The 25,271-nt window shown below is 29.7% G+C and overlaps 5 protein-coding genes and 1 long non-coding RNA gene across 7 annotated transcripts; 5 read left to right on the top strand and 1 right to left on the bottom strand.

The window, feature by feature from the left end:
- The first annotated feature begins 4 nt into the window (after positions 1-4).
- LOC117230751 (THO complex subunit 3) lies at positions 5-1,743 on the top strand. Its single transcript, XM_033488912.1, has 3 exons — positions 5-134; positions 519-679; positions 912-1,743. Exons 1-3 carry the CDS (start codon positions 89-91, stop codon positions 1,692-1,694), a joined length of 990 nt encoding a protein of 329 aa, XP_033344803.1. The 5' UTR covers positions 5-88; the 3' UTR covers positions 1,695-1,743.
- A 244-nt stretch (positions 1,744-1,987) lies between these two features.
- Positions 1,988-3,221, top strand: LOC117231375 (cilia- and flagella-associated protein 97-like). The gene is made up of 2 exons (XM_033490174.1): positions 1,988-3,007; positions 3,080-3,221. The coding sequence occupies exons 1-2, from the start codon at positions 2,318-2,320 to the stop codon at positions 3,161-3,163; spliced, it is 774 nt and encodes a 257-aa protein (XP_033346065.1). The 5' UTR covers positions 1,988-2,317; the 3' UTR covers positions 3,164-3,221.
- Positions 3,222-3,500: 279 nt separating this feature from the next.
- On the bottom strand, positions 3,501-13,797 carry LOC117230124 (transmembrane protein 131). 2 transcript variants are annotated; one of them, XM_033499695.1, is made up of 23 exons: positions 13,403-13,797; positions 12,578-12,642; positions 12,287-12,315; positions 11,735-11,818; positions 11,540-11,663; positions 11,265-11,378; positions 11,060-11,182; positions 10,753-10,916; positions 10,500-10,686; positions 10,316-10,424; positions 9,996-10,255; positions 9,503-9,919; positions 9,229-9,417; positions 8,897-9,125; positions 8,420-8,801; positions 7,499-7,714; positions 7,286-7,425; positions 5,878-7,127; positions 5,455-5,779; positions 4,948-5,375; positions 4,662-4,869; positions 4,384-4,565; positions 3,501-4,312 (listed from the first exon to the last, which is right to left on the bottom strand). In XM_033499695.1, exons 1-23 carry the CDS (start codon positions 13,494-13,496, stop codon positions 4,223-4,225), a joined length of 5,409 nt encoding a protein of 1,802 aa, XP_033355586.1. In that variant the 5' UTR covers positions 13,497-13,797; the 3' UTR covers positions 3,501-4,222. The 2 variants fall into 2 exon arrangements, with proteins under 2 accessions (XP_033355586.1, XP_033347346.1); XM_033491455.1 differs by having other exon boundaries at positions 4,948-5,378; positions 13,403-13,796.
- Positions 12,909-14,027, top strand: LOC117231986. The gene is made up of 2 exons (XR_004493084.1): positions 12,909-13,198; positions 13,296-14,027. It is a non-coding gene; the product is annotated as an uncharacterized LOC117231986 (long non-coding RNA).
- Positions 14,028-14,375: 348 nt separating this feature from the next.
- LOC117236643 (RNA-binding protein 28-like) lies at positions 14,376-17,829 on the top strand. Its single transcript, XM_033499810.1, has 11 exons — positions 14,376-14,569; positions 14,650-14,795; positions 14,870-15,038; positions 15,125-15,417; positions 15,486-15,817; positions 15,922-16,258; positions 16,330-16,498; positions 16,601-16,818; positions 16,909-17,058; positions 17,147-17,512; positions 17,592-17,829. The coding sequence occupies exons 1-11, from the start codon at positions 14,557-14,559 to the stop codon at positions 17,706-17,708; spliced, it is 2,310 nt and encodes a 769-aa protein (XP_033355701.1). The 5' UTR covers positions 14,376-14,556; the 3' UTR covers positions 17,709-17,829.
- A 1,560-nt stretch (positions 17,830-19,389) lies between these two features.
- LOC117239772 (probable cytochrome P450 301a1, mitochondrial) lies at positions 19,390-25,240 on the top strand. Its single transcript, XM_033505620.1, has 10 exons — positions 19,390-19,590; positions 19,761-20,007; positions 22,054-22,170; positions 22,512-22,588; positions 22,694-22,889; positions 22,972-23,131; positions 23,264-23,433; positions 23,644-23,722; positions 23,867-24,064; positions 25,104-25,240. Exons 1-10 carry the CDS (start codon positions 19,392-19,394, stop codon positions 25,209-25,211), a joined length of 1,551 nt encoding a protein of 516 aa, XP_033361511.1. The 5' UTR covers positions 19,390-19,391; the 3' UTR covers positions 25,212-25,240.
- The last annotated feature ends 31 nt before the right edge of the window (positions 25,241-25,271 follow it).

Here is a 25,271-nt window from a genome sequence, read left to right as displayed (position 1 = left end):
CAATTTACAATGTTAATTCCGAACCAAGGCGCACAAATAATAAAATTAGATAGACTTTCCTGATTTCTATCTAATTTCGCTAATAAATATGCGCCATCTATTGATTACTTATTTTTTTAAAGGAATATCAAATGGTTCAAATAATATTATTTTGTAACACTATATATATAACACATTATTGAATTTCTAACCATTCCTATAAATGTTTGTTGTGTATTAAGATAGTAATATTGTAAATAATTTGAAAATATTAAGGAAGTTTGTAAATTGCCAAATTATGCGACACAAAAATGCATTGGATATGAGGTCTTGCTCATAATTCATTTGTGATTAAAATGAAACGTGTAACATGTAAATAATTACTTTAATAATTAATCAAGAATTATGTAAATATTTGCATGTCACTTGTTTCTTACTTAATTATATTTTATCGAAAAAGGAATAGTTAGACGGTTGTAAATAAACAAAGTTAGCTAAGCTAACATTAATGAAAATAACAATGTCCGCTTCTCGTGTAGATGAGCTGATCAGTTACTTCAAATCACACAACAAAATTAGAGAACAACAAAGTCATTCTGCTAAAGTACATAGCGTAGGATGGAGTTGCGATGGGAAACTGTTAGCTTCCGGATCTTTTGATAAATCTGTTTGCATTTTCTCCCTTTGTCCGGATCGTTTAGTAAGTTAATATAACCTCAATATCAATTTTCGTTTCTCTTTTGTGTTGTGATTTCTTTATTTAACACTTAATTTTTAATTTTACTTGTTATCTAATGTTTATTATTAGTTAGTTGCAATTTTATGAAATTACGATTAATATAAAATAATCTTTTTGATGATTTTATTATTTGAGGTTGTGGTTTTAAAAACCAGTTCGACCAATTTCAATCTATTAATATAATTCATTGTAGAAACAAGAAACAACTTTCAGAGGGCATGGTGGTAGTGTGGATCAATTGTGCTGGCATGCCTTTTACCCTGAATTATTATCTACTGCGAGTGGAGACAAGACAGTTCGTATATGGGATACGAGGACTCAAAAATGCACAGCAAACATCAGTACAAGGGGTGAAAACATTAATATATCATGGTCACCTGATGGTAATACAATAGCAGTAGGAAATAAAGAAGATTTAGTGACTTTTATTGATGCACGGGTGATGAAAATTCGTGCGGAAGAACAATTTAACTTTGAAGTGAATGAAATTTCATGGAATAAGGATTCTGATACGTTTTATCTAACTAATGGCCAAGGCTGTGTTCATATACTTAGCTATCCAGATTTAGAACTGTTACATGTAATCAAAGCACATCCAGGGACATGTATTTGTATAGAATTTGATCCTACTGGAAGGTATTTTGCAACTGGTTCAGCAGATGCATTAGTTTCTTTATGGGATGCAGATGAACTGTGTTGTTTAAGAACATTTTCAAGATTAGAATGGCCAGTGAGAACCATATCATTTTCTTATGATGGACAATTATTGGCTGCAGCATCTGAGGATCTTGTGATAGATATAGGTGAAGTTGAAACTGGAGAGAAGATTGCAGATATACCAGTAGAGGCAGCAACCTTTACAGTAGCATGGCATCCAAAACAATATTTGTTAGCATATGCATGTGATGACAAAGATACTTATGACAGAAAACGTGATGCTGGCAGTTTGAAAGTATTTGGATTTGCCAATGACTAAAACAATATTTTTAAACTTTTATATAAAAATATATTATTGTGTAAAAAAAATGATTTAACTTGATTTTCATACCTTTTTCATACCTGTCCTAACAATTTTTTAAATACATACTTTTAAATACTTCAGATTATCATAATTGTATATTGGTTCAAAAAAAGTTTAATCTATGAACAGTAAAATGCTATAACCACTTAGCAGTGGAAAGATGGAACTAATCTCTTTATGACATAATTAAAAAATTCAATTTCTCAGTCTACAAAGCAAATCCTTGACCTGTTTAGGAATTAAATTAAATTAAAACTGTAACTCTTTCTCTGTATACTATTATGCCGATTTCCTAGATAATTAATTAATTACATGTAATTAGTGTAGAGTGCTCTATTTTGGATATGAACACTGTACTAATTGATCCCATTTAGTTTTGCCTCCCTGTATATAGTGTTTGAAACATTCAATTGATGAAGATTTTCAATATTCTATTGTTTTGCTATTTTGCTGCCATAGTTACTAAAACTCATATATGTTATAATTCTTTCTTAACCTGAAAATATCAGTGAATCTATTTTATACTATTATTAGTTCAATCTTTTATTATTGAATCTTTTTATTGATTATACATTCCCATGTCATGCTTAGAAGAGAGTCAGGCTGATTGTAGGTGTCTGTATACATTAACGTTAACAGATGCAATAATTCATGAACAATTTTCTGAAATGAAAGATAGTTTCAATCATGTGCCCAGTATTCATGAAGTGGATGAAGAAGAAACTGACGAGGAAAATACCTGTGATCAAGAATCAAAGACCCCCAAAGATATTGAACAATCTGCAGATTTAGCAAAAGACACTATAGATGAAGATTCCATCTATAGCAATGACTCGTTCTGTTCTGATGAGTCTGGCGATGAATCTGAAGGAACTAACATCACATCAAGATCGCTTAATGAGTCCCATCATTCTCCTGAAATCACTAATTGCACAAGTAATCAAAAAGATAGAAAAAGTAAAAAAGAAGAAGGATCTGAAAATATAATACAAAACAATGAAATTACAAACTTAGTTTCCTGTAGAAGTTCAATATCTGAAGATAATTCTATAGGCATCAAACAGGTAAGGAACAGAAGGAGGAATATGAGTTTTACAGATGATGAAATTCGGAAGATCGAATGGGAGAATCAAATTCTTTTGAGAAAGATAATGGCACAACAAAGACCAAAGGAGAAGATACTTCATGAAAATGTCCCATCAACGCGCATAAGCAGCTCTGCAATAAATAGAAAGAAATTACAGAAGAAAATAGAAAATGAAAATATAGTATGTAATAAGTAAATATGTTTAATGTAATTAGTTATAGGATAAATTAATGAAATATATTTACATTTACAGTTACTGTTGCAAAGGATACAACAAACTAAATCACGTGTTATGAATAATACAACAAAACCTGGTTGTAGACAGACAATTTTATAATCTGTAAGAAAAAAATAATTTTTATATGTCTTAGATTACAGAAAATTTTTGATTGATATTGTCCTATTTTACATTAACTATCTGTAATACAAACCTTATAGCTGTGGTTTATTTTCTGCACCACAAAAAATTTTAAATACTTATATTTTAAAATTATAAAGAAAAGATGTCAAATTTCATAAATATACTTTATCAGTTTTGTAATAAAACTTATTTTACTAAATTATTTTAAGCAGATTTTAATAATTCTTTTCATAAATAATTGAATATTTTAAGCCACTTTCTTTAAAACAAATTATTTATAAAAGTAAGATTCAAATTATTAAAACGCAGTAACTTTTTTACCAGTCTTGAAGAGTAGGTACACATTTTTATTTTGTTTTGTATACATCATAACTTTGTAAAATGTTTTGAAAACTTACCGAAGAAATTTCTACAAGTCAAGACTATAAAAATCACAGTTCACACTCGTTTCAAATAACTTAATTATTACCTTTCTTTACGTAACATCAAGACCAACATTCTTTGAGTATTGTAATAATTTTTCATGTATGAGTAGAAAGTATAAAATAACAAATAATCAAAAAAACAAAAATCAATAAATTAGAAATTCTCTTATTTTTATATGTTCATTTCTTTGATTGATTTATGCTTCGATTGTTGTAAAATTTTACTTCCAATTCAGATTTTAGTTGGTCATTCTAATTCGAAACCATGAAAAAGCTTGTGATTTCGATTCGATATTTTTCAAAATTTCAACGTGCCATATTAAAGTACCAATAATAACATAAGACAACAAATGATAACGTTAAAAATTTAACAAGTACAAAACAATTTTGCCCGAAATTATTCGGTATTATTATGCGAGGTACTATTCAACAACATATCACAAATGCACGAAACACGAATAATAACAAAATCAGCCTGTGGTTTAAGCGTTACCAATCACGAAAGGTGTTGCTAATAAATACATTATTACTTTCCATATTAGAAAAGAAAATTGCTTTAACCAGGTCTAGATATCACAAGATACAATATTGAAAATTTTTGGAAACGAGATTAGTCTTCGTGCTTTTTCTTCCAAGACTCTGAGGATGATGGTGTCCATATTGTACTGAGCGAACGAAATGGATCGAAATCCGATCTTTCCTAAAATAATATTGAAAGAGTTTTGTATATAGAATCGAGATAAATATATGAGTAAAAAATTATTCTCTTACTTGTGTATCCGATTCTGTTTGTAATGAAGATAATTGTGAAACTAGAGATGGTGCAGCTGCACCCCATGGACTTGCAGCCCATACACCTCCTGTATTTATTCCCCAAACACCACTTCTTTCTTCTCCTACTGCTGTTCTAGTATATAAAGGTTCCCAATTTGATTCAACTGTTACCCAGTTATCTGTAAATTCAAGTTCATAATATTTTGATTATTTTAAAATAAAAAAATATGGTCATATTTAGTTGCTATATACTATGTAATAAAAAGATTTTTTACCCTTTAATGTATCCATTAACATTGGAGGTTTCTCTGAGGATTTTGGTGAATCCAACTGAAATCCAGTTGTACTATCAGACAATAATTTAAGCATAGGATTATTATCTTCCCATAACTGACATCGTGTATCTTCCTCAGGACTCTCTAATTCCATTAATGGTTCATCGGTTTCTGGAAGATCGTCGTATGGAACCAATTCACGTTCAAACTGAAAAGTTCCAATCGAATTGTGATTGTAAAAATATTAGTATCACACAGTCATAAATTAAATTATTTTTTAACTTACCAGTGGTTCTGTGAAGGCATTTATGAAATAACTATTTGAATGTTGCGAATTATTCTGCATTTTCAAAGAATCTTGACTAAGTGGCTTCTCTTTCTCAACAGATTGAATGCAGAAAGACGGAGATTTCGATACCATTCTGTATTCCTTCGTACTATGTATTAATTCTTGACTTGATTGTTGTTTAGTATAATCTACATCTTTGGTGTCGTTATTGAAAACCATTGACATGTTATGCGTGGTCGTTTGAGTTTTGTGCAACTTATTTAAACCCGAAAACGACGAAATACTCTCTTGATTTCGTGCTACGACGTCACTAAACCTAGCTCGATTTTCACCCCAATATGATGGCGGCGGAGGTAACGGAGCGGAAACAGCTCCCAATGCACGTGTTACATCTTCTCTTTGGTTAGTACTTCCATTTAATGTTGCTACTATAATAAAAATAATTAATAATTAATGGTCAATAATTAACAAAATTAGATTAAGAGATTTGGAGATTTTATATACCTTTTATATGTCCTTTATCGATGACTCGACGTTTCTGGGATCCCTTATCCTTTCTAGGAGGATTTTTATTCTGTCGTGGTAACTTGAAGGATGACTCAACAGTACGGGTTGTATGAATATGGTGTTTCATAGTAGATCTTGTATTCGTTTTCCATCTGTTTGGATTATTGTGTCTTTCTTTATCATATTCATCGTCGTCACAGTCACCTTCGTAATTATCTCTATAATCTACGCATGGCACAGAAACAATTGATTGAGGTTTAGTCTTTTTAGTTGCAGGTTTCCTTTGCAACTTATCGGATTTTCCACAAGGTTGATCGAAATTCTGTAACAAATAATATTTATTGTAAAATTTATTTTCTAATTCGTAAAATGAATAGAAGTAGTAATTTGATGTACATACAGTTTGACCAGGTTTCTCACCTTACAAAGCGGTGGATCATCTTGAACAGAACTCTCTGTTGTTGTAGACGACGTTTCTTCCTCCGAAAGATGAATGTTCCGTTGATTACTATTTGGCTCAAATTTTTTAAAGGATACGTGATTGTTATTGCTATTTCCAACTGCAGTTTGTTTTCTTTTACTATCTAGCTTGTTAGTTCGAGTATTATTAAGAAGTCCCGTTGTGTCAACTTGAACTTCATGATCGACCAGCTTCGTTTCCGTCTTAACATTTGTTGTTTGATTAGACTTCCCTTTCCTATTCGTTACAGGACTTGTCTTTGTAAGCGTATTTATAGGGTATTTCTTTTCTTGAGTTCCCTGGATATCAGAAAATGCGTTCTCTGCCACAGAATTATCCATTTGAACTTCCTGTGCATTGTTTTGCTTTTTATTATTCCTTTTCTTGACACCAAGCGTAATATTGCTTATAACGTTACTGTTATCTAAATTCGATTCTTCGCACCGTTTAAATGTCAACATGTCTTTCGATTCGGTGTCTAGCTTAAATCTGCGTTCCTCATCCGCAGACCAGTCAGGAATTTTCAGTCCTTTTTGCATGTTATCTTTGTCCTTATACTTTTTCACGTTCATCAGTGCCCAATCTGGATACGTTTCTTCTTTTTTTGCCATTTTCTGTTTTTCCTCGTTTATTAATTTCTCTTTCAAAGAAGTCGAATCTTGCGTTGTATGTACAGGCATGTGCGATAATAACCTTAAATCTAGAGGTGGTTGAACTGAACTTTCTCTCGAGAAGTTAGCTAAAGCTCCCCGTAATATTCGATCCGCTTCAAGAAATGAAATAGCGAGAACACATATTAATAATATCGACGAAAGACTTATAGCTGCCCATTGCACAGTGTATTCCCATGACGGTCTCGCAAGTGCCGCTGTGCAAGCTTCCAAAGAATGCGGAGGAAGAGTAGCGAGTAAATTAAGTATCACCATACCGTTCTCGATATCACTATCAGAACCCAAACTTGTAGATATCAGGAGCTTCCTTTCGATTCGTGACAAGGTGAAGTCTGGCGTAAATGCTATTTCCACCTTTTTTGTGGCATTTGGGTTCAATTTGAACGGCATGCAGTTCAATACCTTGAAACCATACCCTTCGCATCGTAAACCGTTAATATAAAAATCGTAGACTTCTATAGGAAGTTCTCCTGTATTCCTTGCCATAAAGGATCTCTTTACCGTCAGATTTGGAACCGGATTTCGTTTAAATCGTTCTCCTATTATTCAGAAAAAGAACAAGATATATTAAGTTGTTTTTTTTATGTATTAGTTCATGTTAATTTGTAATTATTAAATAGATAGTAATTTTTTGTAAAATAATTCCATTTTTTCATTATGCTTGAAGGGTAGAACGAGGGTAGAGAAACGTACATACGTTCACAATCTTTAAGATGTTTTTCCGCAAGTTCGAATAGTAAAGGCGTAGTAGAACCTGGCTTTCGATTTCCAAATCTAAACTGCGCATTTGCTCCTTGACCCATCACACGCAATACTTCCAAAATAGTCATGTTATTCCTACAATTATTGAAAATGAAGGAAGATTTATTACTCATTTCTTTATTTTGACGAATTTGGTGATGAAATTTACCTAATATATAAAAGTGCAGATGATAAAGATGGTGAGAAAGGTGTATATGATACTTGTACAGTTCTCGACTCCGAAGGTTTTAAATACAAAGGAATAGATTGTGATGCTACTGTAATGTCCCATTCTTTCTCGAACATTTCTCTATCTATTATACTTTCTTCTAACTTGAATTCTTCTGCAATTGTAGATCCACATTCTACACATGTAAATTTAAACCTATACATAAAAATATATTCATTCATATTACATGTTTTTGTTATAATTTTTGTATGGATAACACTTTATATAGGGTGAAACAAAAAAAGAGTTTATAACTTTTAGGGTAGATAGTATTTGTCAAACAATGAAAAAATGTCCTAATAAACATGGGTCGAAAAATTAACAGTTCCAAAGTTAAAAACAATTTGTTGTTTCAATTAAGGCGACTGACCTTCTCGCTTCAGAAACTATCATATCATAAGGAAATAATGTGAAGATTTCTTAAAAGTATAGTGTACTCTTCAACAATTAATGACATAGACGAATTACGTCAGAAAATATAAAATGCTAGACAAATAGTTAGAACACGTCCAAGAATTTTTTAAAAAGTACGCAATTTAATACAAATATGTCAAGCATGTGTGAAAATGGAAGGCGGATATCTAGAAAGCTTTCTGTAATCAGAAAAAGAAGAAATGATAATGTAATCCACTGTTTGAATATGGTACGATAGCTCCCGAAGCAAGTTTGTCGCTTTAATCGAAACAAAGTTGTTTATAACTTTGAAAATATTCATTTTTCGACCCATGTTTAATTAGGACTTTTTTCATCATTTGGAAAGTACTATCCTAAAAGTTATGTATCCTAAAAGTAGTATCTATCCTAAAAGTTATGAGTTTCACCCTGTATATATATTTGTTTATTTATTCAAAAAATACATACTTAGCAGGTAACGAATGATAAAGTCTTGTTCCTTGTGGATAATTCCAATCCATAACTAATTGTATTATTAAAGGAGTGATACTTGGATTGTACACTTTGATCGTGCTATAGGATGTATTTCCAATTTGCGTCAAAGGAAACACCAAAGCGACTTTATTTTTACTATTACCGAAACCAGTTAGTAAACTGGGCCAATGTGGTTTTATATTTAAATAAAATTTGTGCCCGCGAACTTCTGTTGTATCTAAACGCATCGTAATATTGTCCCAAGAACGACCGCCTGTTGAATTAAGAAATCGTGTATATCTGGTATTTAATAAATTTAAATCAGAGTCTCTTGTATGTGAAGGTAGGGCCAAGGTGTTTAACCACTGTTTACCAGCTGTAACAAGATAAAAAGTATGAGTTTAATAATATAAGCACATGTACATATATAAACATCATTTAAATTACAGTGTGTATAATAAGATAACTGACCATTGCTGTCCAATGATAAGCCTAAATAACAATGATGCTTACAAGCCACTGATGGTTCAATTCTTACTGAACCAATGTAATTTTCTCCTTTCGTTATAACAGGCATTGATGCTTCTTCTAAAGGTATGTATTTTATTCTGTTATCTTTATTTACTGGTGCGATTCGAGTTACTTGCATAGGCTTAACAAATGTTGAATATACCTTTACTTGCTGTACGCAAATTGACCCCTGCAAAATTATTACAATAGAAATTATTAAAAAAGGTTTATTAAAAATTCAAAAAATTTAGATAAATCCACCAATAATTTGGTACAATATTCTAATCACTTACAGGGAAACAATCTGTAAAAATAAGTTTTTTCAAAGAAATTCTTCCATATGCAACTCGCATGTAAACTGGTAAAATAAATCTTTCATAAGTTGTCCTAACGAATACATCACCCACAATTGTATCTTCCTCAACCATTGGAGTTTTAACTTTAATTTTAAAAATAGCTAAGTGACCAGGTTTTATGTATTGCTAAAATTAAGTAATAATGTTTTATTAATGTTTTTATGATTATTGTATTGTAATAAATATTTGTTATAATAGAATTATTACTTACATTACCCGTGTGACTGCATACAGTTATATTACGAAGTTCTTTATCCAATAAATCAGCAGGACCTTTTTGACAACCCATAAGTTCCAATACTGCGCCAGGCATATTAACACCCCAACCATGTAAATCTATATTAATTGGATTTTGATTCTCCAAAGCAAAAATAGCCTCATTTTCAGTTCCACTTCCTACTGTACCAAAATTCATCGTGCCTTCATCACTTTCTCTTTCTTCAGGAACAATTTTCCTTACTTTTCCATCATAACTTAGCAATGGAACTTCAGTTACAGAAACGTTTGAATGAATTAAAATTGACGATTCCATCTTCACATTATCAGTTTTCCTATCTTTTGCGAGTTGTAAAGAAAATATATTAACTTTCTGTTCTGGTTTTATTACTCTTGGAATAAAATTTTTTATCTGTAAAATGAAAGATATATATTTTAATTTCTAATTAAATTTTTTCTTGGAGTTTTGTATTATCATTGTAACTTACTGTAAAAAGTGTCTTTACATGTGATGACATTGTGACATTTGTAATAGCTAATGGTAATTTAAACTTATTAACAACGCTAAAATTTCGTGTTTGATTAGATTGGAGAGAACAATAATGCGTAATTGATGCGTTTACTTCTAGTCCACCCTGTAGAGCTTGTGCTACCCATGGAATTGTTAGTTTTTGACTAGAACCACCAGGACCTATGGCTTTTATCACTAATTTCCCCTTAAAATGTTGTAATTCTAAACCAGTCTTCCCTAAAATAAAATAGTATATATTATTATATGATATATTATATATATTGCGAAATTACGTACAGTCATAAATTAATGCTCCTATGGCAATCGGTATATCGGTATCTCCAGGAATTACCGCCTGCTCGAAATGAAGTTTTAATGCTTTAGAAACTGGCGTACTAATTATATTCTGTAAAATATATAAAAATTCTTTTGTTTATAATGATCCAAATACTTCATAAATTATATTAAAAAAATTATTTACCATAACTTTTATTGGCTTTTTTGCCGAATTTTTCAAAGCAATAGGGTATTGGATGGGAGGTTGCAATGAGCCGCCCATGCCTAAGTTAATTACTCCAGAACTTCCACCCCAATGAAGACCAGCCCCACTTTTAACTTCGACTTCAACTGTTACAATAAGCACTTCTGAAGTATTGTTTACTTTAAGTCTGTAATTAAGACAAATATCAATAATTAAATCTAGAATAATTAAAGATAACATTTGTGACACAAACCTAATGTATGCAGTATGATTTTTTTCTGTGTAAGCATTAAAATGTAATCTTATGATAGGCTTTGTCTGATATGGTGGAATTTCCCATAGTTCACGTGAACCTTCTGCTTCTCCTGATGGTAATTCTAGTTGAAATTCTCCACCACTACTATATACCTCTAATACCTTATTCATAAAATATAAAATACAGATAATTATTAAATAAAATAAAAAGTAAATAATTTTTAAAATAATTTATACTTATATATTATATAATATATAACTTAATATTATATAATAATTTAAAAAATATATAAACAAATCCATACTTGTAAAGCTTCTGAGTGTGGATTGTGCATGTATATAAGTGGAGTAAATGTTGCATTTAAAGGTAATTTAACACCCACTACAGGTCTGAGTCGATATGGACTACTGACACTTATTCCCTTCACCTATGTGGAGATAAGATTATATTTTTAATAAAGAAAAATATATGTAGAATTTACAATTATAAATACAATAGTTTGTGATTACTTGATATTTCACAGTTCCATCTGCGGTATGTATGAAAAGGTGTATATCAATATCACCTTCTTCTCGGCCAAGAAAGATAACATCGAATGTTGTATTCCCCAATGGTGGAATTACCTATACAGTTTAAATTGTGATGATGAAACTTCTTGTATTTTACTTACATTGTTTTATATTATTATAAGATTAATTTATCAATCTTTTATTTCTTTTAGATATTTTCATTTCTTTTGTCTCTTGAAAAATAGACATAAAATCTTACACCCTGAAAAACTTACTTTGTTTCGAAAGAATGATGAATGGAAATGACGCGTATTTCCAGAAATTGATAAAAGGTGGATTGTTTTGTTGTGATCTTTATTAAACAAGATCACAGTTTCTTGGTGAGGTATACCAAGTTGTCTAAAAACAAAAACATCTTCATTGTATGTATATTCACCTATATTAATGTGACACAGCCAAAATTTATATACCTCTCTTTAAAGTCCAAAACATGTGGTTTGAAATAAACATAAGATAATGAATCTTGTGTTTTATCTTCGTCTGATGTCGTATCCCTTAAAAATCAGTTTGAAAATTTTAATATATCTAATAGTAATTTTCAAACGTATTTGTAATAGTGGAAATTGAAAATAGGAAAGGTATGAGAAAAATTAGTTTGAAGTAATCACAGTTAGTAAAGAAGTGTTTAGAATTTAAAAAAAGCTGTTATTTAAATATATTATTGTAATAAAACAATTAAAATATTTTACTAAATAATTAAAATCATTGTATTTAATAACGTATCTTTTTACATTTTAAACTATTATATTGTTTTTGTGCTATCATATTAAGACAATTAATTAATTAAAAATCCTAAATATCTATCTCATATCTTTTCAATTTTTAGCCTTGCATGAAATAAAAAAGAGATTGATGTAAAATTATAGTACTGTACATAAACATTTTGAAACTGAAGAAGGAAATTTATAATGAAAACCTTTCCTACTTTCACTCACCATTATTTTAATGAGTATTATGCTTACCCAGCCCCCTGTACTGTATTAGTAAAATCCTATAAAATAAAAATTTAACATCATATAGAATCATATAACATTTGTTTTAGAATGTTAATATATATTTTTAAAAAATAAAAAAATTTCATTAAAATATTTGGAGAAAAATACTCATTGCAGTCAACTTTATATTTAAAAATTTGTTTATTTGAAACTATCTATTTAACGCAAAAATTTTGGTTTTCTTCTCTAATCTAATGTAATCTAATGGAATCTAATATAAGATAAGACAATTTAGATAAGAAAAGAAATGCAACTAACCTTATGCATAGACATAGGTATGTTGTCCAAAAGGTATTGAACATCATTGTCATCCTGTACGAAGGCTATGAAACATTTCTTATTAGATAAAAATCTTAAATAAATTATCAATTTTTTATACAGATTATTTGTAACAAAAATTATGAAATATAAACAATATAAAAGCATCATAAGTTATAAAATATTACTTCAGAAATATATTAATCATTTAGAGAGACTTGATATAATAATAATCAGATTCATCATTAGAAAACAGTTATTAATTGGTAAATATTGTCATTCATTAATGTCATTAACATAAAATTTTATGTATGTCATATTATACTTTTACATTCATGAAGTTTCTATGCACATGTATGACATAAAATTGTCACTAACAATTCCTTACTTATCTCCTAAAACATAATATCATATCAACATTTTATCTGCCACAGTATAATACTACAAACATTGTAAATCTCTGTCACTATAATTGACAGTATGCTCACAATATAATGATAACTACAAAATAATAAAGAAAACCTTGTATTTGTGCGAATACATGAATTAATTTATAATTCAACGACATAAAAAAGGAAACTATCAATAAACATACCATGAAGTATCTTTGTTAACAAGCAAGTAAGTACAGATCTTTAAATTTTCTTAGAAAAATAAGAATTTATTGACTTTTAACAAGCACATAGGACTTTGTATTAACATAAAATTATATTTCAAGTAAACAATGTCTGATCATATGTCAAATAACAGTACAGAAACATTATTTAAGATGTATATTATTGTGGCGAAATGAAGATAATTAAAATAGTATAAATATACATTTACCATTATTGTGCCCATGTAAGGACGGTCGAATTTGTGACGTCAACTCGAAAAACGTTAACAAGAAGATACAATAAAGTACTTTTAACTCAGTCATAATAATAGTTTTCACTGTGTTGTTTGCTGTTTTGTCTTTAGCAGAAATGAAAATCCGCTTTCGGCCATACTTTTGCCACTATCGAATTCTGGAGTATCGATTCTACTTCCGTCCGATTTGAAACCTTTCCACAGATAAATTTCATACAACCAATCTGACGAAGATGGATTATATATGTATTATCTCTATATCTTATTGTTATATCAATGTATCATTCATATATTAATCTCTGATATGTTAATTTCTCGATTATTTCGTTTTTCTGTAAATAATTCAAGTTCTCAAAGTAATCAAACAATCACGTCATTTGATTCATCACTTATAATTTATAGGCGGGTAAAGACTTGCAAGTTTGTAATTAAAAGTTGTGGTTTTTCATTTTATTTCAAAATATATATTGGTAATTTGCGATTTCATATAAGTATATGCATATGTTATGATGATTTCGAAATGATACTTATATTTGATTAGTAGAATGTCCGTTTATTATTCCAGAATTGATTATACAATTTAAAATATTGGCTCGTGTAATTTTGTTGATTTTTATATCTCCAAACACCTACGTAAAAATCGCAAATAATATTTCAGAACCTTATTATAAACTATCCAATTACGTTGCTTTATTGTGAGAAAGTTGACAACTTCACGGTTTCTTTTGAATATTTTATTGAAGTTTGAAGTTGATTTTATATCGTTTAATATATTAGTTGAATAAATAAACACGATTGATTACTTAATACTAACTTAAAAAGCTATTTTTGTAAATTTTAAATAAATATTTTATGTAGTTTGTTCAATGAATCTGATCAAGGAAGATAGGGAAATTCATGTGATCAATATCTAGGGGAAACATAGGAAACCCTAGTATTTAATTTATTTGGAGCCAGTTCAAGCTTTCAAATATGAAAGCTCTATCTGCACATGTGTTGCATATAACCTAATAAGTAAATAAGAAAAAAAAGTATTACATTATTACGGGGAACATTTTATGTTTTAAAGAATTTTATATATTGGGCATTTTAATATAAAAATTTTACTAATTTGGAAATAGACATTCAAAATGCGGAATACTAGTATGTGATGTATATGTTAAATTATTGATAGAATTATTATTAAACAGATATTTAATTAATCCCTATTCTAAATAAAATAGGCAATAGAACTGAGAAAAAGAAACTTTCTTGGATATGTAGGAAGAAGATAAAATCACAGAAATCAAAGAAATCGACACAAGAGATAGATGACAATACAGATGAAAATAAGAAACCTAGGATTATTGTACGCAATATACCATTTAAGGTTAGTGCACTTTTCAATATTGAATAAGAAATATATTTCTATATTAGCAAATTCATATTTATTTATGTCATTAGACAACTCCAGAAGATGTGAAAAAATTGTATGAACCATTCGGAGAAATATTAGAAATAAATTTTCCAAAACGGACAGATGGTTCCCCAGTTGGATGTTGTTTTATTCAATTTAAACAGCTAAAAGATGCCTCAAAAGCAATATTTAGTACAAATAAAAAGGAATTTCTTGGTATTCTATTAAGAAATAAAAATTACCAGTATTGATAATTTAAGTAATAATTTGTTGACAATAATGTGTTAAAAACATATTTTTAGGTAGAATAATAAATAGTAGTTGGGCTGTTTCAAGATCAAAATACTGTGAAAAATTGAAAAAAGATTCAGAAAAAGCAAAAAATTTGGATAATGAACATGGTACAAGTGAGAGTACAGAGAGAAATCAAGATAAAAAACATGAAAATAAACAAATGAAACAGGATGAAGACGAAGAAGAAGATCCATCTAAACAGGAAACATTATTACAAATAAAAAGGGAAAGGAGAAGATTGCTCAAGGACAAAAATAGAAAAAAGAGAGCAAGAATTATAATAAGAAATTTATCATTTCAGGTAAGATAATGGTAAAAATTTACATTATTTTTCTTTTAAAAGATTTGTATTTTTCATCATAATTGTAGGCAACTGAAGAAGACTTGAAAAAACATTTTTCTCCATATGGGGCAGTAGAAGAAATCAGAATTTTGAAGAGAAGTGATGGCAAAAATATAGGATGTGCATTTTTACAATTTGAACATGTACAAAGTGCAGCTAAAGCTATACATTATACAAACTTACAACCACTTTTAAATAGACCCATTATAGTTGATTGGGCAGTATCTAAAAATAAATTTACACAAAATAATTCTGAAAATAAACAGGAAGATGAAGTTAGAGTAAAGGTGGAAGATGAAAGTGACATAGAAGATACAGATAATACAAAACAATTAAGTTTAAACGGGGAGCTAGAGGGGTGAGTAAATTTATAATTTTAAAGAAAGGATATGTAATTTTGTATTTTAAATACTGTTTTAAAAGCATGCAACTAGGATGTAACTAAACAAAATGTAATTGCAGTGAAGATGAAAAACTCGATATTGTCACAGAAAATGTTGAATTTGATAACAATTGTTTAGATGAAGTAGAAACAGACAATGAAAGTGAAATATCTGGAAATAATAAAAAAAATGAAGACGAAGAACAAGGAAAGATAGATGTAAAAGAAACAAAACCACGTTTCAAATCTCATGATGTTTCTGAAGGAAAAACCATATTTCTAAAAAACGTACCATATTCGGTAAAAAATGATGAGTTGAAGAAATACATGGAACGATATGGACCTGTTTATTATGCTCTCGTGTGCATAGATCCATTAACTGAATTTTCAAGAGGTACAGCATTTGTTAAATTTAAGGTAAATTTTTATGAAATATATTCTATCCTTTTCATAACAGAACTTACATTATCAAAAAGATTTGATTGTAGAATGTTGAAGATGCCGAAAAGTGTTTATCAGCAGGGAATGAACTGCAAATGGAAGATCAAATACTTGAAGCACACAGAGCATTGGATAGAAATGAAATCGAAAATAAGGCAAATTCAAAACAATACAAACAAAAGGATTCTAGGAATTTATATCTTGTAAAGGAAGGAGGTATATATTGTATAAAATAAAAAAAGAAGAGGAGAAATTTCTTTTAGTAATAATTTTATATAATATTAGAGATTAACTGATAAGTAAATTTTAATTTTTTAGTTATATTAGCTGGAAGTTCAGCTGCAGTTGGAGTTTCAGCGGCAGATATGTCAAAACGGTTGCAAATAGAACGGTGGAAATCACAGATATTGCGAAATTTAAATATGTTCGTGTCCAGAGTACGACTTGTCGTTCATAATTTACCAGCTACGTTAAATGACGATAAATTCAGAAAAATCCTTGAACGTCATAGTCCTCCTACAGCGGTTATAAGAGAGGTATTTATTAGATTACATAATTCCAAATTAAATATTTAATGTTGAATAAACTTATGTTAGAAAATTAATTTTTAAGTTAATTTTATAAAGGCACGTATTATGCGAGATCCAAAAAATGTGGATCTGAAGGGAGTGTGGAAATCGAAAGAATATGGATTCGTTTCGTTTACGAAACACGAAGATGCACTTGAGACTTTGAGAAGTGTGAATAATAATCCAAATATATTCACTCCTAAAAGGGTACATAATATATAAATAACATCAATAATATAAATATAATTTTCTTTTAAATTACACTGTTACATATCTCATATTTTTATTTATTTAGAGACCAATTGTATCCTTTTCAATAGAAAACCGAGTAATGGTGAATGCTAAACAAAAGAGACTTCAAAAAAGTCGCGAAAATAATCCTCTTTGCTCAGGAAACAAAGTTAAAACGAAAGGAGAAGATACAAACCAAGAAGTTGCAGCGAAACGACTAAAAACTGAAAATGAGGACAAGTTTAATATAAAACCGTATGCTGGAATGGTTGGAAAACCTGGTGAAAATAAATTACGGTCAAAACACAATTTAAAAATTCAAGCAATGGTGCATAGTCAAGCAGTAAAAAAAGAGAAAAAGATCAAAAAGTCTTCTAAAAAATTAGAAATAAAAAGGAAGCAGAAAATTGCCGATAGAAATGAAGTTAAAGTAAGCATTTTTAAATCTATAAAACTGAAGATTGCATAACAATTATTTATATTCTTTAATGGAGACTTTTTCTTTACAGCCAAAACAAAGAACGAAAGTATACCACGATGATGTGAATTTGGAGAAACTTGTAAATAAATACAGAGACAAATTAAAATCAATAGAATTGACAAAATCTAAATGGTACGAATCATAGAATTTAATTGTTACAATAGGAATTTTATGATAAGAAATTGTACCGAAAAGCTAATTTCTGTATACACATTATAAAGAAAAATAAAACGGCAAAACGTTGTAGGGTTTTAATTGTAAAACTACCTTTATACATCTTTTTATTTTAAAACTTACAAAATAAATATTATAGCATTTTAATTTAATCCATGTGAGGTTGTACAAAATAGTAAAACATTTAGAATTCCCGCCATTCACGTGATACATTAGAATTCTCCCAATAAGTGATGCCCAAATCGTTTTCAACCAATAGCATTGTTCTATAAAATAGAAAGGACCCAGTTCAAAGATTACATCTTCTAGTAGTTGGAAGGAATATTAAAGTCCATTCTAAAATTATATAGTTCATATTATATAAAAAATGTATAATATAACGTAAAATTATTATGTATACATATTATGTGAAATATGTAAATATGATTTTGATTAAAATAAAATGCATTGCTCTTATTTCAATCTTAACTACATCTTGAGAAAATTTGGAGATGACTAAAGTCCTTGAGAAATGTTTGATACTTGGCCGGATCTCTTGAGGAATAAAAGGGCTGGTTACGCACTCGTCTCGATCGAAAGTGTTCCCATTCAAAAGTAGTTCATTAAGCGTGGTACGTGTCTATATAAAGTAAAATGTTGAATAATAACAAGTGACAATTAAACTTATGTGTCGCCGTTTAAAAAAAGTTTAATGTTGATTGAAATGTGCGATATTTTATTCAAACGCAGCTTCTGATTTACTGAAATCAGTGATGGTGATAATATGATTCATTTCAAATAAAATCGTGCAATTTCAAATTGTGGATAGCGTAAATAGAAATTGACATAGTAAATGTGTGTGAAATAAAAATTCAATTTTATACGTTGTGAAGAATTATATCTTTATTCTGGTAGGCATCAATGAAATTTTATTTAAAATATAGGATAAAGAAATTATTCAATATGAGCTGTTACTTTCAAGAAATTTTTGAATTTAACATTTGGAATCTCTATTCAGCATTACTGTATACAAGGAAGGAAATTCCAATATACATGTACAATCAAGATTAATATTAGAACGATCAAAGTGCTCAAAATTTAATTTATTGTTTTTTATAGAAATTTTATAAATTTACAACGATGTACTTTTAGAAAAAATATTAAAAAGGATTCATGGCGCTACAATTTACCGGCCTGTAATCGCATGCAGTAACTCTGGTTAGAACATTTTGCTTTGATTTTTCATGTTGATAGATTTGAATTGACTGAAATCGCCAGAGTTATCTCGATAGGGACACTCCGTTACAATTAGCCGACTGATAGTAAAAAATATATATTTTACAAGTCCTTCGAAATCTTTCATCTTTTTATCATAATGCCTCTTAAAAAATTCATTCTTGTTTGATATATTTCATAAATTACGAGACACGTTGTATTTCGTGAAACCACTTCTGCGAACGATTCTGGTAAATAGCACAAAACAATTACGCCGCATGGTTTCACTTGGAAGGGCTACTGTGGTTTTCACAATGCAATTCCTGTGTTATGGAAAAGAAAGCAAGCATAGTTTTTGCGTTTCATTATTTATTAATTTATCATATAAAGAAACTAACAGCAGTCCGCAAAATTTTAATGTAAAAATTCTACTATAATTTTTCTACGTTGCAGATTAAAAATGAGTATCTTGAATCGCAAGTTTATCAAATTTGTAAAATATACCATTGAACCATCAAGTTCTATTATTAGAACTATAGAAACTTTGACAACAGAAATCGAGGAGCAAGAGTGGTCGCAGTCTCGTCCTTATACCGAAATTCCTGGTCCCAAACCAATTCCCTTCTTGGGTAACACGTGGCGATTTATACCATATATAGGTATACACTGATTTGCCATAAATAGATTAAATAATATTCAGAAAATATGATGGGAGAACACCGAGATACAATTTCGGCCGTGTTGTATAACTATAGCATTACAAACTTATTTAAACTAGTGCTAAGACGATTTCTGTATATTCTAAACATACAAGATGCGTTCATTTCAGGCAACTTCGAGATCCAGGCGGTAGATCAAGTGTCGAAGAAATTATATAAAGAGTATGGAGATATTGTGAAAATAGAAGGTCTGTTAGGTAGACCGGATATGGTTTTCATCTACGATGCAAACGAAATTGAGCGTATCTTTCGGCAAGAAGAGAGGATGCCATATAGACCTTCGATGCCGTCGTTAAATTATTACAAACACGTGCTTAGAAAGGAGTTCTTCAAAAATAATGCCGGCGTAATCGCTGTGTAAGCACTGTATCATTTTTTTGTATATGTATTTACTAATTTTCGAGAAAATTATTATTTGTTTAATTAATTATTAATTATTGTTAAATACGAAGCGTCTATCGGAACGGTTGTATTTTAGATACATATTGTTATAGGACCATTTATAACAACGCTCTGTGATCTAATGGAAAATGTAATACAAAACAATCTTAAGAATTTCTTTGATACTTCATTTAGTCAAAATATTTATATAATTTTTTTTACAAATAAAGACTTCAAAATGACGAGTTTCGTCGAAATTTTTCAATGGGACTTTTACTTAATAGTACTTTTGAAATATCATAAATAGTATCTCTACTACATGAAAACGGCATAATATTATAAAATATAATGGAATAATTCAATACTAGAAGTTGAGTAAATGTGCGCTATATTTACACTCATCTATGAGTCCGCACAACTTCATCATGTATGCAAACCTCATTAAGTACCATAATGGTCAAATATTGAAATTACAGATCTTCTAATGGTGTCGTTTACTCTTTTGGTTAGCAAACCACTGTGATAGCAAATATTTGCTACGCATATTGTATTTGCGCTTTTGGGAACGTGCTAACTAGATATCACTATGCTTTTGTTTCTGTACACGCTTCAACTTCGTGAGCTTCCATCACTCTTTACTATTTATGTGTCAATTACTTTAATGACAAGATTCATCCATCTTGAATAAATGTTATGAAAATACAATGCAATAAGCATTCATCCATCTAACTTGTGTACATTACAGATATTCGTGTGAAAAAGTCACAACATAAATAGAAACGGAAACCGGACGAAAATTAGGACAAGAGCAAACAAGTGGTGGCTTTAAGTGTTACGCATACTGTACAAGACATATTACTTATTACAAAGTAAATTTTGTGCAATCGGATATTGATGCATGTTATGTTATCATTTCCCGCATGACAACGTATTTTGCAATTGCATTTAATGTAACCTCTTTTCCTAATATTCGCGTGACAACACACGCACGTACACATGGTAATGTCTTAATTTGTAATTATCTCACTCAGCCGGATATTCTTGTGTAACATTTCACTTTCGGCCAGACCTAAAATTATATTGGATTAACAAATTACATATTTAGTGGAAGAAATGTAGCGGGATCGTAAATTAGAAACGTATTAGATACAAGAATTTCATATTTGAATTTCAGATCGCGAAAGTCACTTAGTTATTCATAGATTGATGTATTAAATTTTTTCGTAATATATGCGTGTTGTATGAAAAATAGGGAACTTTTTATCTGTTTATACTATTTTTATATTTCACATACCTGTTACTTCCAGTTTCCAAATTTTTAACATTCGTTTTATTCATTATGTATGCACGATCTTTTGAATATGTAGAGTAGACTAAATGTCATGGTCCCAATTTATCTTAATCATGTACACATTTTTCAATATACTAGACAGATTGACTTTCTTGTTTATTAATGACTTTATCGAAGTCATTCCAAATATCTATTAAATTTCTCAATGTCGACTTACGAGAAATAGAGCAGAACCTTGAAGACTGCGTTACTGTAGATTCTCTTTTCACTTCGGTTTCATTGAACTATATTTGATGATTAGTAAACACGACAATATTGATTATTACAGATCATCGACGGATGAATTAATTCAGAATGATGTAATGAGCTTTGCAATCTCTTTCATATTTATTGCAAATATTCATGAGTGTGTCTAGTAAATAATCAACTATGCACATGATTTATCATGTTAAGTACACGGTGTAAAATACACAAGAAAAAAAATGTCATTAAACAACGCAAAGATTTAAATTATATCTTTTTACAATTTATTTAATAATATCCAATATTTTGTTAAGTTATAAATAATTTTTACAATAGTTTAAAAAACAGTTACATGTATACATTACAAAAGTGTTCATTATCTAATTTTTTTCATTTATTTTCTTCTCATTCAAATTTCGTAAATTGAAGAAAAGAAAATTGAAGAAAGTTGACAGCAACAAAAATAGTAATGAAAGCGATTGTTGCAGACATGGTGAGAGCTGGTACAATTTCCGGAGCAAGGTGCAACAAGTAATGTTACAACCACGAACAGCAAGAATGTACATTAGCGCTATCGAGGAAGCGAGTCTAGCATTTCTTCGCAGGTTCGCTGGCAAACAATCATCTTGATAGCACACGTGCACCTTACCTTTCACTTTTTCTTGCTGTCCCTGTTCTCGTTCAGATACAATGTATCAGATACTCTAGAAAATTCGTCATTGTTTATCCGGCTGTATCTTCTATCTTAAGACAGATTGTATAGGTCGTATCTATATTGCATAATTAGCTTGTCTGATCCTACGCAATAATATGTTAAAATACTCTATTATGATAATTATTAGAAAATACAACCCTATTGTAATGATAATTTAGAAAATATTTTAATAGTAAATGTACAAAGAACCATACGAATTTTCTGGAGTAATTTTAGAATTTTTACTTTTAGAATTAGAAGAATACGGGATGAAGATGACGAGGTGCCTGATGATTTTCTAAATGAAATACATAAATGGTCACTAGAATGTGAGTAATAAATGGATTATGCTGATGATTTTAAACATTTAAGTTTACTCTTTATTTAAATAAACTTTCACGTTATCGAGAATGCTTTTAGCACCTTTTTTATAGCTATTGCCCGTGTTGCATTGGACGTTCGATTGGGTTGTTTGGATGATGATGCTAATGCCAAAACTCAGCAATTAATTGACGCAGTTACAATATTCTTTAAGAATGTCGGAGTCTTAGAATTAAAAATTCCATTCTGGAAATTATTCAATACACCTACGTGGCTGCAATATGTGAACGCTCTCGACACCATAGTAAAGTGAATTTCAATAAAATATAATTACAAAACAACTAAATAAAAAAATATGCAAAATATAAATGAAAAGTATCCTTATGTCCAGTATAACGTCTAAATACACGGCGGCTGCTCTTTCAAGGATAAAAGAAGTAGAGAAATCTGATAAGGAACAGTCTCTTCTGCAAAGAATATTGGCTCTTGAAAATGATACTAAATTGGCTACTATCCTTTCTCTTGATTTATTTTTAGTTGGCATTGATACAGTGAGTAGCTCAATAAAAATTGGAATTTACTACTTTTAAATATCAAGGTTGTCAAACACAAATACTATTTATGTATTTTATTAACATAAGTGCGCAATATTAAATTTCTAAATCCTTAAATTTTATTTTTAGACTTCCAGTGCGGTAGCATCAACTTTGTATCAATTAGCTTTGCACACTGACAAGCAAAATCTCGCTTATGAGGAAGTCTGTAACGTGCTACCAGATAAAGATATGCAGCTTGAAGGGACGCATTTGGATAAATTGAAATACTTAAAGGCGTGCATTAAGGAAACTCTTAGGTTTGCGTGACAACCGTTAATCCTTTAGGGTCTTAATCCTAACAGTAATTCTTAGCCTTCTTGAGAACTCAAGTCAAGTTACTTTTAGACCAAAAATAACAACTTTCACACCGAAGTATTTAAATTGGTTGTAATATGTTAATAAAAATACTATATAAAGAAATACTATATTATGATAGTTTTTAATGAAAGAATAATTATTTTCACTAGGATGTATCCAGTGGTTATTGGTAATGGACGATGTATGACTAAGGACACAATAATCAAGGGATATCGTGTACCAAAAGGCGTAAGAAAGAATTCTTCCTCAATTTAATTTTATTGTATTAATTTTAGCATAATTACTAGTAAAAGTTTCGTAATTTTCATAATAAATTGCTGAATGGACATTGCCTGTTACAATTATAATATAAATAAAAATTGGTTAACACAGGTACAAGTAGTTTTCCAACATTACGTAATAAGTAATCTTGAGAAGTACTTTCCACGCAGCGAGGAATTCCTTCCAGAGAGATGGTTGCAAAGTGACGGTGTGTACCACAAATTCGCATCGCTTCCTTTCGGTTATGGAAGGAGAATGTGTCTCGGTCGACGTTTCGCCGAACTTGAGATGCTCGTTGTTATTAGTAAGGTAATAATTAATACTTAATTATTTTGTTATATATTTAAAAGCACAAGTTTTTTGTTATGGTTAAGAATATAAATAAAATATAAATAATAGAGCTCCTGAATTATAAAAAAGGAAACAACAGAAGATAGAAAATAGGTGCCTCTTAATCTTGTAGTTTTGTTACCATAGATTGGATGCTTAGCTTTGACTATGGCCTCCGGATAACTTAGTTTGTCAATTATCACAGTGAATTCCCATAGACAATGAACATTCACCTCAGCAGCTGAATCTTCGTTTCAGTGTGAAGATACAATGTGTCTTTTTAGACTGTCATTATTTTGCCACACAAATCTCACAGTAATTTGTACCGTTACCAGGATGTACGAAACATGCTCATAAGCTTCTTTTCGTTGATTCTTTTGTTGCTTTGTTCCTATATTAATTTAACATTTATAATTTTCTCAGGAATAGCCAAGTATGTAGTATGTAATTCTTAACACAAAAAATACTTAAAAGCAGTTATTACATTTTGCATCATCAATTATCGTTTATACAGACAGGCAACTTCCTCTGTAGATATTAAATAGTAAAAATTTCACACATCATTTCAGACTTGTAATCTCCTTCGTGGTTGGTTAAAGAAATATTATAAATATAGAACTGAAATGATATTATAATGTGTGTTCACCTGGATTCGATCTATAATAAATTATTCCATTAATTTTAAGGCCCCTATAAGTTTTATTATCTTTCACTTGACGATCCGACAACAAAATTGCTTGCGTTAAATGTCGTAACAAATATGGTCTTTTGAATTGGGGATTTTCTTGTATTTTATTGTACGAGCTTGCAATTTTCCCTCCAAGCAATTAGATAGAGGGTAACTGGAGAAATGTTAAATTACTCTTTGTTATTTTGATAAATTTTTTTGATTTTTTAGGAAAGTATTGTGATGTTTATACTTTATTATATGTATATAAATAAGAAGGCACAAATTTTTTTGCATTAGAAGCAAAAATAATAATTTATTGCGTTAATATATAGTAATTTTTTGTTTCAGATTTTGCAACGTTACAAGATAGAGTATCATCACGAGAAATTAGAGTATTACATCAATCCTATGTACACGCCTAAAGGATCCTTAAATTTAAAATTTATTGACAGATAGTAATTTTTAAATGTATGTAAAAACGATATGTTTTTCCTTTATTTCTTATTGCCTTTATTG

Source organism: Bombus vosnesenskii, unplaced genomic scaffold (assembly GCF_011952255.1).
Source record: "Bombus vosnesenskii isolate JDL3184/JDL3185 unplaced genomic scaffold, Bvos_JDL3184-5_v1.1 scf7180000013262, whole genome shotgun sequence".
In the NCBI taxonomy this organism is placed as follows: domain Eukaryota; kingdom Metazoa; phylum Arthropoda; class Insecta; order Hymenoptera; family Apidae; genus Bombus; species Bombus vosnesenskii.
Note: the sequence above shows the minus strand (reverse complement) of the source record. Positions and strands in the feature narration are given on the sequence as shown.

Excerpts from the sequence above, each read along its gene's own strand:
- LOC117230751 (XM_033488912.1), top strand. The coding sequence starts at position 89 with ATGCGCCATCTATTGATTACTTATTTTTTTAAAGGAATATCAAATG. Across the intron at positions 135-518 it reads TTTTAAAGGAATATCAAATG|ATGAGCTGATCAGTTACTTC; the intron begins GTTCAAATAATA and ends CTTCTCGTGTAG. Across the intron at positions 680-911 it reads CCCTTTGTCCGGATCGTTTA|AAACAAGAAACAACTTTCAG; the intron begins GTAAGTTAATAT and ends AATTCATTGTAG.
- LOC117231375 (XM_033490174.1), top strand. The coding sequence starts at position 2,318 with ATGTCATGCTTAGAAGAGAGTCAGGCTGATTGTAGGTGTCTGTATACA. Across the intron at positions 3,008-3,079 it reads AAATAGAAAATGAAAATATA|TTACTGTTGCAAAGGATACA; the intron begins GTATGTAATAAG and ends TTACATTTACAG.
- LOC117230124 (XM_033491455.1), bottom strand. The coding sequence starts at position 13,496 with ATGACTGAGTTAAAAGTACTTTATTGTATCTTCTTGTTAACGTTTTTC. Across the intron at positions 7,426-7,498 it reads TCTGCACTTTTATATATTAG|GAATAACATGACTATTTTGG; the intron begins GTAAATTTCATC and ends CAATAATTGTAG. Across the intron at positions 5,379-5,454 it reads CGATAAAGGACATATAAAAG|TAGCAACATTAAATGGAAGT; the intron begins GTATATAAAATC and ends TTTTTATTATAG.
- LOC117236643 (XM_033499810.1), top strand. Across the intron at positions 17,059-17,146 it reads ATATATTCACTCCTAAAAGG|AGACCAATTGTATCCTTTTC; the intron begins GTACATAATATA and ends TTATTTATTTAG. Across the intron at positions 17,513-17,591 it reads CCGATAGAAATGAAGTTAAA|CCAAAACAAAGAACGAAAGT; the intron begins GTAAGCATTTTT and ends TTTTCTTTACAG.
- LOC117239772 (XM_033505620.1), top strand. The coding sequence starts at position 19,392 with ATGAGTATCTTGAATCGCAAGTTTATCAAATTTGTAAAATATACCATT. Across the intron at positions 20,008-22,053 it reads AATGCCGGCGTAATCGCTGT|ACATGGTGAGAGCTGGTACA; the intron begins GTAAGCACTGTA and ends CGATTGTTGCAG. Across the intron at positions 22,890-22,971 it reads GCTCTCGACACCATAGTAAA|TATAACGTCTAAATACACGG; the intron begins GTGAATTTCAAT and ends CCTTATGTCCAG.